The following is a 17,154-nucleotide window of genomic DNA, read 5'->3' on the forward strand; positions in this document are numbered from 1 at the left end:
TTTATTTTGTTCAGTGCAGCGCCAGAAATTGTAAATAATTAACAGTTAAAAACTTACCACCAAAAGAAAGTTTTAAACGAAAACGCTTAACCAAACCAAAGATGCATGAATATGAATCCAAGCAAATATGATACATAGCCAATATGTATATAGAAACTAGTAAGGATAATTAAAGTTCAAAGCGAGGAATAACACCGATCCCGGCAAGCAAATGTCCGGATAAGGGAGCCGCTACCTGACCAATGGATGAAAATGCAGCCGTCGTCGCCGTCACTTTCGCCGTCGTCACTATCGCATCGCTTTTGTCAGCAGCAACAGGAAAAGTCGGAAAAGCACCAGCAGCACCAGGAGCAGCAACAGCAGCAGAAGGAGCAGCAGGATCAGAAGGAGCAGTCCTGCCACGCCCACGCCAATCGAACGCCCTCGGTCGGTACGGCAGCGCTGCCTCAGCTGGCGTCGACGCCCGCACCGGCAGCAGCGGCCTAAGTTGCCCAACCGCAAGAATCCCACTTCGAAATAGCCCATCTACACAGCAGCAGCAGGCGATATTGCAACTGCAACACATAGTGCACTCGCAGCAGCCGCGAATACTGCTCATATAACTGCAACATCGAGAGACCTTGCAGCTGCAACAGCATCCTCCAGCAGGACAACGCACAAGGAACCCACTCTACGCATAAGGCAACGGTGCATAAGGAGGCACAAGGAGGCGCAGGATAGACCGGAAGCAGAAGGACAGGAAGTGGGGCGGGCTGCGGACACAGGCAAACAAAATGGCGGATGGTGGGCATTCATTCGTGAAGAAGACATTTCATAAGCCAACATACTGTCACCACTGCTCGGATCTGCTCTGGGGCCTCATCCAGCAGGGATATATCTGCGAAGGTAAGCATCGTAATAGTACTTTACATCAATGAAATCACAGGATATCCCACTTATCATTATTCATATTTATTGCGTATGCAATTTGATCTGAATGGCATATCTTCGTCGAAACTTTCCCTTGAATCTTAAACAACATCTTTCTTGAAAAACTAGCAATAGTATTCCTCGATTCCACCGAATTTGAGTTCGTCCATCAGTTCTCAATTCAGTCTCAATGGCCGCAATAGAAATAAGTTGTAATTAATGAGCACTAAACAGAACCGAGAAAACGCAGCGCGCAAATCATCGAACATCTTCAACGCCAGCGGCAGATGTAAAAATACATTTCGTCTAGTTTTGAAAATACTTTTTAAATTGCCATAAACTTGGAATGGAAATGCGGCCGCTGATGTCGATGCGGATGAGGCAGTAGTGGGTACACAAACATGCACAGAATGGCGAAATATAGGAATCTTATCATGAAATGATTATTATTATGTTGGATAGTATAAGTGAAGTGTTCAAAGCAACAGTAAAAAGATTTAATAACTTAATAGGTTGTATATCTTGACATTTAGAAATAAAGGTTTGCTATTGATAAAATACTAGAGTAAAGTAGATTATCCAAACCGAAAATAAAGCAATTGGTTTGTGCCTCGCCCGACAATTGCGTTTTCCCTGTGAAACTAAACAAGTTCTCCTCGTGCAGAGTGATCGGCAGACCCGACGTCATCGCCACATGACCAATGGGTCATCTACGGTTTGTGTAGATTGTACGGATCGTGTAGATCGTATAGATTGTATAGATTGTATTGTATATGTGCTCCGACAGTGGCAGCATCTAGATCTAGGGGCGGCATCATCGGGCTATTTGCGGCCGATAAGTGTGCGCGTTTGAACTTTTCCAAATTGTGCGGCTGTTGGCCGTGTCCGTCGTGACGTGAGCGGAGCGCCAACGACGTCATAGACGGCTCCGATTCGCTGTGTAGATATGTACGTGTGTATATGGGCTCGTCTATATGTATGTACTATGTGCCATTGCCATGGAAATCTATGAAACAGAGCACATCACTCGCCAAATCGGGACGATTCGAATCGAAATGAAACGCGGCAGGAGCACCAAATCGGATGCGGAATCCACCGAACTGAGGCAACCGACTCTCCCAATGGGAAGTGTGTTAGGCGCCTGGCATCATGATGAATATTCTTCGCTTTTCCTCTGTGTTTATTTGTGTAATTTTGTTCTCGGGATTTGTGGCTCTGGTTGTTGCTATTATTATAATTATCGCGATTAACGCTTGCCATTTTATGCGGCCTCCGTGTTTATAGTTTTTCCACTTCGCAGATTTTCAGTCTGTTCTTCAAAACCATTCTTATTGTCAATATTAGCACTATTAACACTCTAATTAGATGCAATGTGCTCATTCGCATTAAAATGGAACGAACGAAATGTAAACCATATTACTTTGCTTCTAGTGCATAAAAAGTATTTCTGTAATAATTCATTGATCTTCTTAAGGTTTGTGATTTCCACATGAAGCACTTGCCATTACTGCAAGCATATATTCTGAAATACCTGAATTGTTTTTGAAAACAAGCTACATATTTTTGAATGCCCATTTATAGCCCAAGCTGTTTACATCTTTTTGGTCTTCTTAAGCGGACCATGACTTGTTGTTCTGTGCACTTTAATGGCCAGTGCGAGGGATCATAAAAGCTATCTCTAAGTGAACAAAACGAGATTCCATGACTGCACTCAGTCGCTAAGTCCGCCAACATATAGCTGGCGAATTTATTGCCCGTCTGGCAGTCAAAAATGCCGAAATTTCGCATTGTTTTCTTTGCACTTGCCTATGACATTTTCAGTGCATTTTGGCAGTGTTTTAATGGCGGTCAAAACATCCGATATTTATATTGAGCAGCCATACCATATACCGCATGAGGAGTGTGGCAAATATGTGCTGTGGGTGTTGCATACCCCCGGGCGTGCCGCTACTTGGTCGCTCATCAAGCATACGCCGCGTTGGCCAGCCAAATGAAAACAGTGCAGAGGCGTCGTTTCTGAAGTGGGCAGATGATTCGAACTGCCGTCATAAATGAGTTGCATATCCAATTGGACTCTAGATGGAGCTGGAACTGCAGCTGCCCACGCACTTGGCCAGAAAAGCAAGTACCAGAAATAGAGCTCAGGCTCTCTGAATCTCGAAAGTAGGTCAAATGCGAAATGCACTCTCCTACACTGTGCAAAACACACACATATATACATACACACGGATGCACGCACACACACAGTTGCAGCGCAGGCCGCAGGCGAATTTTCAATTGGTTTTTCAGGGGAAGCGGAGCAGCGGACTGCAACAAGAGCAGCAGGTGCGCACCCAAATCAAATTGGATGCATGACCTGCGGGCGGGGTGTGAGTTTGGGTAGTGGGTGGTTGGTTGGTTGGTTGGTTGGTTGCCTTAGCTTGGGATATCTACAAGCCGGTAGCTTGTAGCTTGTGCTTGTAGCCATGAACCATCCACCTCAATGCAAGCTGGAGCCCCAAACTCAAACCAAAGCAACCCCTTTCCCACCGATCCGGATCCGAATCTGAATCCGAGTGAGGTGCCCCTGCCGATAGCAGCGAAGGGCTAAAAGTGCGTCATCAATGGCCGCCATGGAAAATGACGACGATGCCAGCGGAACCGAAAACCAAATGGGGTGAGGGGCTGGCGTTTTTTTTTTTTTTTTTTTTTGGTATGGGGGTGATGAATGGAAGGGGGATTTGCCTTGTTAATTGCCTCGTTGTCGACGCTGTTCATTCATAACCAAAGTGAATGGAGAACAACGGGAGCAGCCACAAAGGGCAGCACTTCGAGACGATCAAAAAATACGCTATAACATGGTTTCTATACATAATTAACAAAGCAAATGTTAATGAAAAATGTATATGTTGTAAATGAAATAGAAAATATTATTACTAATTAAACACGTCAATTAAATCCCCTGAAAGTGATCTATTTATGGCCATTATCAACATGTTATGTAGATGCCAAACACATCTGATTTTGCTATATCCCCTGCTCAGATAGAGTATAATAAACAGACTTTCGGGGTCGTCAGCTTGGCTGGATCATCGCACAGAACGAGGGGGAGTAGGAGAATGCGAAAGAGCGATAAAGAGGAAGGGCAATGCTGACGTTGCAGGCCAGCCGGAAAAAATCTCCAGTGGCAAGCACTTCCGACGCTAATAAAATCAAGCCAAGAACGATTAAATGTCGGTTAGCCAGGGCAAAATACAGATATAACACGGAGTGTGAGAATTGAGAAAATAGTCATTTAAAACTGGACATACCTAGAATTATGTTGGAGGATGGGAAAACTTTCATTTCAAATATTTTAGTCACTAAAGGATTACTACAAATTAAATAAATATTACTAAGGGTGCTCCGTTCTGCTATTTAAAATGCTTTTCGCGGAAGACACTTCTAATTGTGGAAAACAAGAGATTTATTTCGAAGTCATTAATTTATTTAATTTCGAATTTTAAAGCTTGCCCCACTTTTCTCGCTGTGCAAAAACATTTCGGGGATTTTGATTTATGCGTGTTTGATATGCGTCATCCAACTGTCTCTTTGCGAATGTGTTTATGTGTGCGCCTATTTATTATTAAGCATGTCCAGCTATTTTTAATTCAAGGAGTTCTTCTTCTTTAGCCTCCCTTCCTGTTTTCGGCATGTAAATGTGTGTGTGTATTTTGGCTACACCTCAATTGAATTGTATAACTCTCCTCTGGGCAAATATCAATTTTAATTGTGCTTCCTCTTCACGCACTACGCATGTCAACTTGTGCGTATTCAATTGTCCCTAACCTCCAACTCCCTCTGCTCCGTTTTGTCCTCCTGCTTCGTCCTTTTCCCACGCATGCATGTGTATTGGTGTGTGCTTTAAATTTGGCTTTGTGCTGCTGCTTTTGCTCTGCTTCCTCTTCATTCTCCTTTGTTATTCTTGGTTTTGTTGCTTTGGGCCAAGGGAAAAAGGAAATGCGAAGAGAAGCAAAAGTAAAAGTGTGTTGAGTTTCCAACCCAAAATTTCCCCACACACAAGGAAGGCAGAATGAAAAGCATTTCGAAAATTTCCCCATGCGTTGGCATCGCTGTTTGTCTGCTTATGCTTATCTACACAAAAAACGGTAGAAGGAGAAAGAGAGAGCGGGAGAAAGAACACAAATTTTGCTGGTATACATAATGCAGGCATGCAACAAAGTGGAAAGTACCGAAAAAGGGAAAAATACACCGATTTCAAGCGCTGACCCACAGGGCGTATACACGCTCAGCTGTTGCTTCTGCAATCCCACCGCCCAGCCACCCATCGCACGTGCAACAAAACAACAACAGTTGAAAGAAAGTCACAAGGAACAGCCTCGGCTAGAGCGAGACAGCTGGCTGGGCGAACTACAGTTATGTTCTGCATTCGCAACTGCAGCGAGCGTCACGTTTGTCCTTCTCCGTCTCTCTTCTTCGCTCTGCTTGCACTGCTTGACGACTGCCCGCTGTTTTATTTATAAAACGGGCCAAAAACTAAAGCACATTCACGAGTTCATTCATGACGTCAGCACTGCGCCTCAGGTCAGCGGCCTAGTTTTCTGCTTTCTCTCTTTCCCAACCGCCGAACGCCAAACGCAAACTACCCGCCGCCCCCTGCCACTCCCCCCTGCACACACAAAGATAATTATGCATTTACATACACACGAACGCAGCAAGTGTTTGTTTGTGTACGCCGCCCCGACTTTTGTCTATGTGTAAATACAACTTTTACGGCGGGCTAAAAATAGAACTATGATATCTATGTTAAGATTGCTGCACACAAAATGAGAGCATAAATGCATATGTACAGTTGTAGAAGGAGGAGAAAGTAGTGCGTTTTCATTTTTGGCTACTATCATAGAAAAAAGTATTTTCTCTTAGGAAACACAAACTTGTTCACTCATCAATGCACATTAGTACTTAAATTTGCACTGCTTTGCTCTTCCTCAAAAGTGGTTCTAATAATATAACATTATAGAAAATTATCATATATGTTCCAAAAACATCTTATATCCTTCAGTGCAATAAGGGTTAACATTTAGCCCAGGTGATAGGAGAAACGGGACGGATAGAGAGCGGGCTTAGCTATCTGATACGAGTGAGAGAGGGAGATAAGCAGTCGGGCTTTGTGCAATGTGCCCCCCGCTCCCTCCTCGTCGGTCTACTCATGCTGGTTGCATTACCTTGGCCACTTAGCTCAGAGCTTGCCACTTGCGTTGCCCCTGCCACGCCCCCTCTGGCGCCCTGCGGGCAACTTCAATGAATGTGCCGTCGTCCGTGAACTCGGCAACTATGAATGGCATGCAGGCTACCAATGACGCGGTGACTTTGCGGTTGCACGCAGGGGTGGAGCACAATCGGGGTCCCAGGGGCCCATTTAGCACACAGTTCTCTCGGAGGTCTGAAAACTATCTATCTGAAATATATCAACCTTATATATAAGGATGGTTTATTTGCAATCGAGTTTTAGAAATATTTAAATGATTAAAAACCAAGTCTTGGGATATTACGTATACGCAATTTTTGCATATTTTCCTAATATCGCAGGATATTACGTATACGAAGTGTCACACCAGCCGGTTCCCTTTCGATAAGCACTCGACATTGTGATCTCATTGAAATAACTTCTGAACTTCTGCCAGCACATTGCATAACCACATCTCTCCTCCACTTTCAGTTTGCAACTTTATCATTCACGAACGATGTGTCAGCAGCGTGGTAACGCCCTGTTCCGGCATCGCTCCATGTATTATAAAGGTACGTAGCCGGCGGTGGAGCTCGCATTCACAATTCAGAACGAACGAATATAGCTGTCATGTGTCATTCCATTCCGCACAGAATCCCGTTGCCCATTGTTGGTCCGAGCCAACTCATCACAAGAGAAAATTCTGCACAGTTTGCCGTAAGCGATTGGATGAAACGCCAGCGGTGCATTGTTTAGGTAAGTGACAGAATATATACATCAGTCCACTGTCCTCCTTCTGTTCCCGCCCTGATAATGGGTTTCGCAGCAGTCGTTTTCCGTGTCAGTCACTTCTGTTCACCTGCGATCCATTGTTCAAGCCATCAAGCGCATTCTGTTCTATATGGACACATGCTTTAACCCCATGGCATACCAATTTTCAAATGGTGTTGCCATAAAAGTATGCTACGTTCCAAGTCACATCGGATCGCAACAGTTCACTTTAGTCAGCTTGTTATTAGGATACCTAATATATACATATACATATCTAATAATATACATATCTATCCGCAGTCTGCGAATATTTCGCGCATATTGAGTGCCAAGATTTTGCCGTGCCCGATTGCACCGAGAATGCCACGTATGTGCCGGGCAAGGAGCTGCTTAATGTGAAGCATCAGGTGAGTGCAATCGCCACGCTGGTGAGGATCAGCAATGGATAATCGAGTATATTGTCCAATTACAGCATCACTGGCGAGAGGGCAATCTTCCATCAACGTCCAAATGCGCTTACTGCAAGAAAACCTGTTGGTCCTCGGAATGTCTCACTGGTAGATAACTCTAATTAAACAATCATTACTATGCTTATTAATGTTTAAACTTTATTAACAGGCTATCGTTGCGAGTGGTGTGGCATGACGACCCATGCCGGATGTCGCATGTACCTGCCAACCGAATGTAATTTTGGTATTCTACAACCTATCTACTTACCTCCGCACTCAGTCTCGATTCCGCGCACCGAGGTGCCCATCGAGGCCATCATCGGCGTCCAGGTCAAATCGAAGACTTCGCTCGTGCGCGACTACTCGTGTCGTAAGTACAGAGTCCTGATCCGGCAGGATATGCTGGCATTCCAGATTTGTCTGGCCCTATCAAAACCAAAATCCTAATCAGCCAGATCCTACACTGAGAATAGTTATGATGCTCGTATCCTTAATCATATCATATCAAGGTGCCTTTTTTTCTCAGTGTAGGCTGGTGCACTCACCCTCTATAGCGATGTAGCAATACTCACCCACTCCCCCCAAAAAGTTGCTATCGATGTTGTGTTGTGTGCACACTCCGATCACTGAAAAAAAAAAAACAAATCCTAAAACAAGTACAAGAACTCCAAAGATCAGATACCACATCGCTCCAGCTCATTCAGATCATGGCAGACCATCACTCTATCTATCTATCTATCTATCTATCACTCCACCAATCAATCCCACCGACGATTTTCCTCGATTCTCCCAATACTTTTTTGATTTTTGATTTAGTTTTCGTTGTGTTTTTTCTTTTCTTTTCTTTTTCTCTTTTGGGTTTTATGGATACGTTTTATATACGTTTTCCGTTGATTGATGATGTGTCTATCTATGTGTGTGTGTGGGCGCCACCGGCAGCCAGTCCGGATTTGAGCTGCCCGATTCCGGGCGCCGGATCGGGTTCGCTGACGAGCCTGGGCCTGAAGGAGCTGCTCGAGCTCCACAGGCAAAGGCTTGAGCAATCGAAACAACATTTTCTCCTTTCCACGCCGCCCACGCCCACCTCCTGTGGCTCCATCTCACTGTGCCACTCTCCGACGCCCTCCTCGCTGACAGTCGGCGAGACGAGCAACGAGGCGGAGCAAGATCGTGAGCGGGACCAGGATCAGCCGGAGGAGGAGCCCGAGGAGGAGAACACGGAGCAGGACAGCGCCCTGCAGCTGACCACCTCCACGTCGAATGTGATTGGTAATCTTCAGAAGTCGCCCTCGGCCAACTCTTCGCTGCACCTGCTCTACACGAATCTCTTTCGGAAACTTGGCCAGGGCAAGCGGAGGCGGAAAAGGGGCATCAGCAGCGGCGGCCTCTCGCCCAGCGAAGATGAAGACGATGTGGACGGCGGTGTCTGTGATATAAGCGGTGGCGATCTGAGCGATGATTACGACCACTGCGACGTCGCCCTGCGGCGGCGATCCCTGCGCAGCCGGCAGCCGCGGGACGTCAGCGAGACGGATTACCACGGAGATGCCGAAGCGGAGGCGGAGGGCGAGACTGTGCCGCGGGAAAGCTGCTACGAGACCTCGGACACGGGCGGCGAGCTGACCAATACCGATGACCTCGACAGCAGCCTCAATCTGATCAGCAACCTTAGCTATAATAGTAGTAATAATAGCAATGCCTCCAATGTTCCTAGCGGAGCAACTGCACCCGCCGCCAGGAACATCGCCACCACCAGCACCACTGCCCCGGGAAAGTCCGGACACGCCTTGAGCGTCCAGGGCGGACGCCAGCAACCCAAGACTGGGGCTCTGGCCCAAATCAAACCTAAGCCCAAACCCATACTCATGCCCAAGCACAAGGCGCAGGGCAAGGGCGGCTCCCTCAGCTCTCCGCTGTCCAACTCCAATTCGAGTGACTGCTCCTCGGCATCGCCCTCTGCCCCGGCCACGCTGTTGCAGCTGTCGCCGGTGGGCAGGAGCAAGTCCTTCCAGGAGTCGGCGGCCATAACGGCTGTGTCGCGCTATAAGAAGTACGGACGCGGTTTGTTCCAGCGCCGCCGCTCGAAGAGATCGCCTAAGAATGCGGTCGGTGTGGGCGGCAAAAGCAACTACAGCCTGGACAGGCTGTCGCAGAATATCGAGATCACCATCCAGGACGAGGATGGCAACTTCCATCCGTACGACGACAACTATCACATGCTGGCCGGGCGACTGGACGCCACCGATGTGGACGACGATGTTGGCTTCGATGATCTCTACCTGGACGACCGGCCGAGCGGGGCCAGTGATGATGTGGCTTTTGCCGGCGACATCAGCGACGGCGGGGCCAGCAGTCGATCGAGGGCCAGTGACGCCAGCGATGGTCATGTCCTGGGCCGGCTGCTCCGCCAGGTGCGGCAGGGCCTCTCCGTCGGCTGGCGCAAGCCGCGCTACCAGAAGCGCAGAGGTGACTAGCCAACCGTACTCCTTTCACTTCTTTCTCTCTCTTTGTCTTTGTCTCAGTCCCTGCTAACCGAAAGGATCTGGGTTTTATAAAGGACCTCAGTATGCGCTAACCACTCTGTTTTGGTTTTTGTTTTGGTTGACCCGTCCCCGTTTTCTGTTCAACCACTTGGCCATAACCCACTAATCGCTAACCATCGAACCACTAATCATCCGCACCATTCCGCCCCACATTGCAATGCCACTAATCATTAACACCGACATAACCGCATGATAAATCCTCGGAAGGATATGTATTAAATATATATATTTAAGACAGAAAATTGCATTTAAAATTAATAAATCTTTTTAAAAAAAAATATCTTGTTTAATGCACATTTTTCCGAATGTAAATAAGTATCTAACACCAGGTCAAGGCCGCTTTTGTTGCTACTAAACAATGTCTGTCCCAGTGAGGATCTGACCAGGTACTAACCCCCATCTCTGTGATCCCCAGCACGCAGCATATCCGAGGAGTTCAGCAGCGGCGACACACCCCGTTTCAAGGACGAGGAATCGGCCAGCAAGGCCGAATCGGGACATGGACCTAGCAGCGGTGGTGCAGGTGGAGGAGGCGGAAGTGGCGGTGCTGGAGGCTCATCAGCAGCTGGTGCACCGGCATCGGCTGCCGGTGGTTCCTCCGGGCACTATAGACCCGATTCCGGTTCCGGCCACAAGTCGGATAAGTCGGAGAAGGATCGCGAGAAGAAGGAGAAGGAGCGCGAGGAAAAGGATATAGGTGCGAATGGAGTCTGAAAAATGAGAACTACAAACTTAAACTCTTCTATCCCACAGAGATGATCAAGGTGTTCGATGGCAACAACTCATTCCGACGCCAGCAGTACCGCGTGATCATCGTGCAGCGCACCTATACGCTGGAGCAGCTGCTGACCACCGCGCTGCGGGCATTCCACATTACACGCGACCCGCAGGCCTTCTATCTGACCGATCTGTATGCACCCGCCGGCATGGAGGACACTCCGATGCTCGATCCCACGCCCGTGCTCAACCTGGTGCACCTGGAGGGCAAGCGACCGGCCATATACCTCCGGTTCCATGACCGTGACCGTGGCCACGTGCGCGTCTACCCCGGCAAGCTGCAGTGCTCGATGCTGGAGGATCCCTATGTCAGTGTTCCTGTAGATAATAGCACAGTTATTAAGGATTTGATACGCGATGCCCTGGACAAGTTCGGGCTGCAGGATAACCAGATACAGGACTACAGGTAAGTTGTACACTGGCAATTGATTTTAAACCATCAATAACCCATATCCCCAATCTTCGTCAGGTGCTCGGAAGTGTTGCTCGATCGGGGCGTGACCGAACGCATTTTGTCGTGGAACGAAAGGCCGTGGGATATTATGAAGCAGTTGGGCAAGGACTCCATCCGACAGATGGAGCTCATGCGGTTCTACATGCAGCACAAGCAGGATCCGCATGGTCCCAATATCGCGCTGTTCGTGGGCAATCTGCCCACCGGTCTCTCGCAGCGCAACTACGAGCAGATCCTCAACAAGTACGTAACCGACGAGAACAAGTTTATTAGCATCGGACCCATCTACTACGAGTATGGATCAGTGGTGCTCACCTTTGAGGACTCCATGAAGGCGGTGGGTATCTCAGAATTTAGCAATGCCTAAGTGGAACTTAACTTATGGGATGTATTCCTTGCAGGTTCGCGCCTTCTACAATCTTCGCGAGACCATCATCGAGGACAAGAAACTGCTGGTTCTGCTCCTGCCGAACATCGAGCCCAGCATGGTGCCCTCGGATGTGAGACCGCTGCTGGTCTTTGTCAATGTTAAGTCCGGTGGCTGCCAGGGATTGGAGCTGATCTCCAGCTTCAGGAAACTGCTGAATCCCTACCAGGTATTCGATCTGGATAATGGCGGTCCTTTGCCTGGGTACGTTTAACTCAAGCACCTGTTTGTGATTCACCCACTTATCTTTGATTCTATCATGATCTTAGCTTGTATGTATTCCGGCAAATAACCAACTACAAGATTCTGGTTTGCGGCGGAGATGGCACCATTGGTTGGGTGCTGCAGTGCCTGGACAATGTAGGCCAGGACTCGGAGTGCTCCAGCCCACCTTGCGCCATTGTTCCGCTGGGAACAGGTAAGTGACAGATACATGATCCCCCTTTTAAACCAGATGTAATTGTGTAATTTTTAAATTCCTATGCATTATATCTTATATATTAAAATTCCTTAACTTCTCCCATCAAAATCCTCTCAAGGCAACGACTTGGCTCGCGTTTTGTGCTGGGGCTCCGGCTACACCGGCGGTGAGGATCCGCTGAATCTGCTGCGCGACGTCATCGAGGCGGAGGAGATACGGCTGGACCGCTGGACGGTTGTCTTCCATCCGGAGGACAAGCCCGAAGAGCCGGCCATGAAGGCGCCCTCGCAAACAACCGGTAAGAAGAAGAAGGCACACCAAGCACACCTATCGCAATCGCAACAAACCAATCAGCATCATCAATTACCGGCTCTGACATCGAGTGATATATCAGGTCATTTGGTGTTTTCAAAACTTCGTTCGTGTGTTCTTTCTCTACGTTACATACTCGTAAACCCGTCTAGTGTCTAACCCTTGAAGAATCCGTTCCAGTACCTGTCCCAGTCCTTGACCACGCCCGAACCTTATATTTTGTGTTGTGATTAAACCTGTGCTTTGACTAAATACCGGATTCGGCTGTAATATTTCGCCTATTACACGCAAATCCAAAATATAGATACTCATGTTCAAGGCTGTACAAATGTAGCATATGTAAATTTTTAAAGGCTATCTTTAACTAACTGGTTTTTGATAGATGTATCCAAACTTTATCTGGTAATACTTTTTAGTTACAGGAACAAAGATCCGCTATGGAAATTTAATAGCAAATATTTTTTGTTAACTCTCAAGATATAGAAGTCGTACGTCCTTACAGTGCACTAAAATAAAGTCTCTCCCTAAGATAACCCAAAAAAACCTTCCCTTATGTAAACCACAAGCCTAGTTTGGTATCTGATGAGAAATGCTGTTTAGTTTCGATGTGTAAAATATCCTTGTAGGGATTTGCATGTCACAAACTTCCAGAAAGGTAAGCTAAACACCAATCAGCTCAGACACTACAAGGTTCAACCATTAATTAGGTAAATTAAGCCATGGATATTATACACCTCGATGTTGTCAGTTAAATATTTGGTGTCCTGTGTCGATGTTTAATCCAAATAATATGCAAATTGGAGATGACTAAACGGTGTTGGCGTTCCATTCAGGTGGTGCCCAAAACGAGGATAACTCTCAGATCTTCGTGATGAACAACTACTTTGGCATTGGAATAGATGCGGACCTCTGCCTGGACTTCCACAATGCGCGTGAAGAGAATCCCAATCAGTTCAATTCGCGTCTGCGCAACAAGGGCTACTACGTCAAGATGGGACTGCGCAAGATCGTGGGTCGCAAGGCTGTCAAGGATTTGCAAAAGGAACTGCGCCTGGAGGTCGATGGCAAGATTGTCGAACTGCCACCCGTCGATGGCATCATTATCTTGAACATTTTAAGGTATATGTCAAGTCTTTTTATAATTTAACATTCCATTTAATGCAACCTAATGCCATTTTTCAGCTGGGGCAGCGGTGCCAATCCCTGGGGTCCCGACAAGGACGACCAGTTCTCAACGCCCAACCATTACGATGGAATGTTGGAGGTGGTCGGTGTGACGGGCGTGGTTCACTTGGGTCAAATCCAATCCGGAATTCGTACGGCCATGCGCATAGCTCAGGTAAGCACAAAACCTTTTGATTCGATTAGATACCATATCATTAATTTATGAACTTTAACTACTTAACTACAGGGTGGTCACATCAAGATACATTTGAACACCGATATGCCCGTCCAGGTGGACGGTGAGCCCTGGATCCAGAGTCCCGGCGATGTGGTCGTCCTAAAGTCGGCCCTCAAGGTAAGTGGCTTCCTTCGGATTTGGCCTTCACTTAGCCGATTCCCTGCATGTATCTGATGTTTCTTTGTTCTATGGCATGCTGGCTTCTTAAAAGATATCCTCATTTCATATTTAAGTTCACACAGACAAAACATCTACGTTCACGTCTAAAATAAAAGCTTTTCTTACCTATTTATTGAATATTTCGAGGGCAACACATTTAAGTTTCGATTTATTTCAATTATTACACCCTTTAACAAGAACTAACTTAGTGAAAAACCACAGAGCATACATGACAGTTGAAATTTAGTTATAAGTAATACATATAGGCAAAAGGAACCGAAATTGGGATATAATACTAGGATTGCCTGTTGTTTTATTTCCATTAGTGCAATGAAGAATAAAAGTAATTGTTAATAACCAAAATATGATGGCAATCGGTGCTAATAATTACTCCAAGATTCAGAGCTTTAATAGTTAGTAAAATTTATAGTTGCTGCTGAAAACGATCTTATATTACTAATTTAAACGGATCCGATTGTCATCGAACTTGAAACAATGTAACATTTTGTCTGCGTGTGCGTTGGATATGCGTGTTTTGTATGTTAACTTTGTAATTTGTCCCTTGGTAAATCCCGTCCCTTGTGTCGTAATTAATTAATAGAGCACACACCAATTGAAACACCCCGAGCCACCCCCTCTAACCATGTAAAATAGCCACGTTTTTTTCTGCATTTTTCATTTGTTGATGACAGCTCAAAAGAAAAAAAAAAAGATATATATATTGAAAAATAATAATTGAAAAACTAATGAAATCGGCAAGAGAAGGACTGTATGTAGCGTTCTAAAATGTTTCTCTGTTTGATGTGCGTGTGCCTGTGTGTATGTCGGATTTGACCATGTGTGTGTTTTACGCTATATATTTAGGCCACCATGCTGAAGAAAACGAAGAGTAAGCGCCGTCTCACGGAGCCTCATATCTCGCCGGCGGTTCTGAGTCTTTCAGTGGCTCAACAGGGATCGGGATCGGGATCCGTGTCGGTATCGGGATCCCCGCAGTCCCAGTCGCAGCAGCAACTGCAGCAGCAGCAACAACAGCAGCAGCAGCAGCTGGCCGAGAATGGGGAGAAGGAGGCTTCGATGACTCTACCTGCCGGCTTTGGCAGCACCTAGAGCTTGGCTACCGGCCTGCGATATTGGTTCTCCTGTTTCAACCCATAAAACCAGATAGTCAGATAACTCTATAATCAAACCATCAGAAAAGTGACCCATAACAGATCAGCAGAGAAAGTGGCCAAATTGTAACCGAAAATCGAATATTTAAACAAGAGCAAAACTCCAATGCGCAAGCAAATTAAACTTTATCTTCCAAAGGCGAGAAATAGCATTAACAAGCAAACAAAAAGTAAAAATTTAAAGTAAAAACTTAAAACAAATAGCTGTAAATAAAAGTTGGTGCTGTCAAGCTCTAAATACTTTGAACCACCACCCAAGATGAAACACACACCACCCACCAACCAACCAACCAAAGAACCACCCACTGCACAAGAAAACTGTGACCACCGCTGTTGAACTTGAACTTAGCCAACTGAAGCCACCACTATCCACCTCAGTACACCACACCACACCAAGCCACACGAACACACCACACCGCAAGCCACAGCGCCTAGAAGTTGTCTACAACATTTTTGATTAATTTATATGCGATAATTTTCTTTGATTTTCCCGCTTGGAGGAACTTGATCGAATTTTGTTCCATTTCCGTTTCCGTTCCGTTTCTCAACTGCAAGCTTTCGTAATCCATCATTCAGTATATCAGCATTCGAAATATCTATAACCGAAACCATTTTGTTGATTGACTTCCGTTGCATTTTGCCTGATTTCTCAGCTAGCTTTTGAAGCACTTATAACGAATCTAAGCTAAGGCAAACGAAATTTATTTCCTTTACGTTAACGATCTATTTTCTTACTCTCTTTTTCTCTCCAACCGAAATGAAAATACACAAATTCACACGAATACCAAACAAATGCTACAACTTAAATCTATAAAAAATCGAATTTCTTAACTAATTAATGCACCGGACGCTTTGAACTTTAAATTTCGAATTTTCTCTATCTCTATCTAAATACCACCGTTAAAAATGAAATGTCAAATGAATACCGTTAACCGCAGGCCACCATGTTGAAAAAGAACAAGCTGAAAATGAAACGCCGGAACACGGAACCCACCATGATGGTGGCCGGCTCGGCCGCCCCCCCTCTGTCCCTGGCCCTACCGCCCAGCGTTGGCGAAGTGGGCGTGGCTGGGGAGGGCGCCGAGGGCGACGGCGGTACGAACAACACGGATTTCTGAATATGGTACAGCGAGCGTCTGATTTAACGTGCTAATTCCAGCGCAGAACCAAACTGCATCCCACACCCCACACAGACCCACCCACCCGCGAAAAGCCCACCCGATCCCCCCACCCAATAGCAAAAGCAGCAGCAGAAGAAGCAAAAGGAGCAGGAGCAGAAGCTAAAGAAGAAGCCACTAGCCATCTCAGCAGTCCATAGCCCAACACTGAACACCAAACACCACAGAAACCAAAGAGCTGGCAACTCGAAAATCAAAAGCTGTAATCAAAATTACTTGTATAAAGTGTCCAGTCCACAGTATTAGATCGGATTAGATGAAGATGATCAGTTAAGCAGCTCAGCGAACCCGGCCGCCTTTCCACGGTCTGAAATCAGTACGTTAAACTCAAACAGCTCGAACCAACACTGTCCGCCCGCCATTTGCATTTCGTACAGTGTTGAAAGCAGCAAGATGCGCAGCGGGCAGACATGAAACTAAGCCAACTCAAATGTTAAACAATAGAGGGTATTTATAGTAAAGAAAAGAGATTTAATTCAAAAGCACTCAGCAATAGTCTGGCCAAGTTGTATCAAATTCAAGTTCAATTATGTTCCTTCTCGTTTTGTTCCTATGTAAGCGACAGCAGAAACCGATTAGTGATACCGTTAAACAGAAAGAAGCGCAAGCAGTAGTGAAAAAGAAACAGGGAGAATGAAACAGAAAACAAAAAGAAGGAGTAAAGCTAAAGCTAGAGAAACCCAAGAAAACAAAACAAAAAGTACAAAATTGTTGAAAATTGTTTGTTATAACTAAATGAAATCGCGTAAAACCAAGTAAGCACACCCGAACTACGACAAACAAAATGAAATCGAAGAAGTAAAGCTATGTATTACCAAGTAGCTAAATAATGTTGTGTTCCAGCGAACCCTAGTGTTCCGAAACCAACGTGAAAAGGATAAAAAAAAAACCCAGCCAGGTCAAGATACAAACGTACAGCAGATGCGGGAAAATTTATACGAAACTTTTTTATGTTGTGGATCGATTTGAAACGC

General features: G+C 46.0%; 1 protein-coding gene across 1 annotated transcript; it reads left to right on the forward strand.

The window, feature by feature from the left end:
* Positions 1–750: 750 nt before the first annotated feature.
* LOC6729319 (diacylglycerol kinase theta) lies at positions 751–16,003 on the forward strand. The gene is given in 17 exon segments (XM_044923391.1): positions 751–885; positions 6,608–6,687; positions 6,769–6,871; positions 7,187–7,293; positions 7,359–7,443; positions 7,505–7,705; positions 8,275–9,801; positions 10,294–10,575; positions 10,632–11,061; positions 11,125–11,446; positions 11,511–11,795; positions 11,798–11,954; positions 12,076–12,255; positions 13,103–13,388; positions 13,452–13,608; positions 13,681–13,788; positions 14,695–16,003. Coding segments are annotated over 17 exon segments (4,716 nt in total). The 5' UTR covers positions 751–773; the 3' UTR covers positions 14,989–16,003.
* Positions 16,004–17,154: the final 1,151 nt, after the last annotated feature.

Source organism: Drosophila simulans, chromosome 3R (genome assembly GCF_016746395.2).
Source record: "Drosophila simulans strain w501 chromosome 3R, Prin_Dsim_3.1, whole genome shotgun sequence".
Taxonomy (NCBI): Eukaryota; Metazoa; Arthropoda; class Insecta; order Diptera; family Drosophilidae; genus Drosophila; species Drosophila simulans.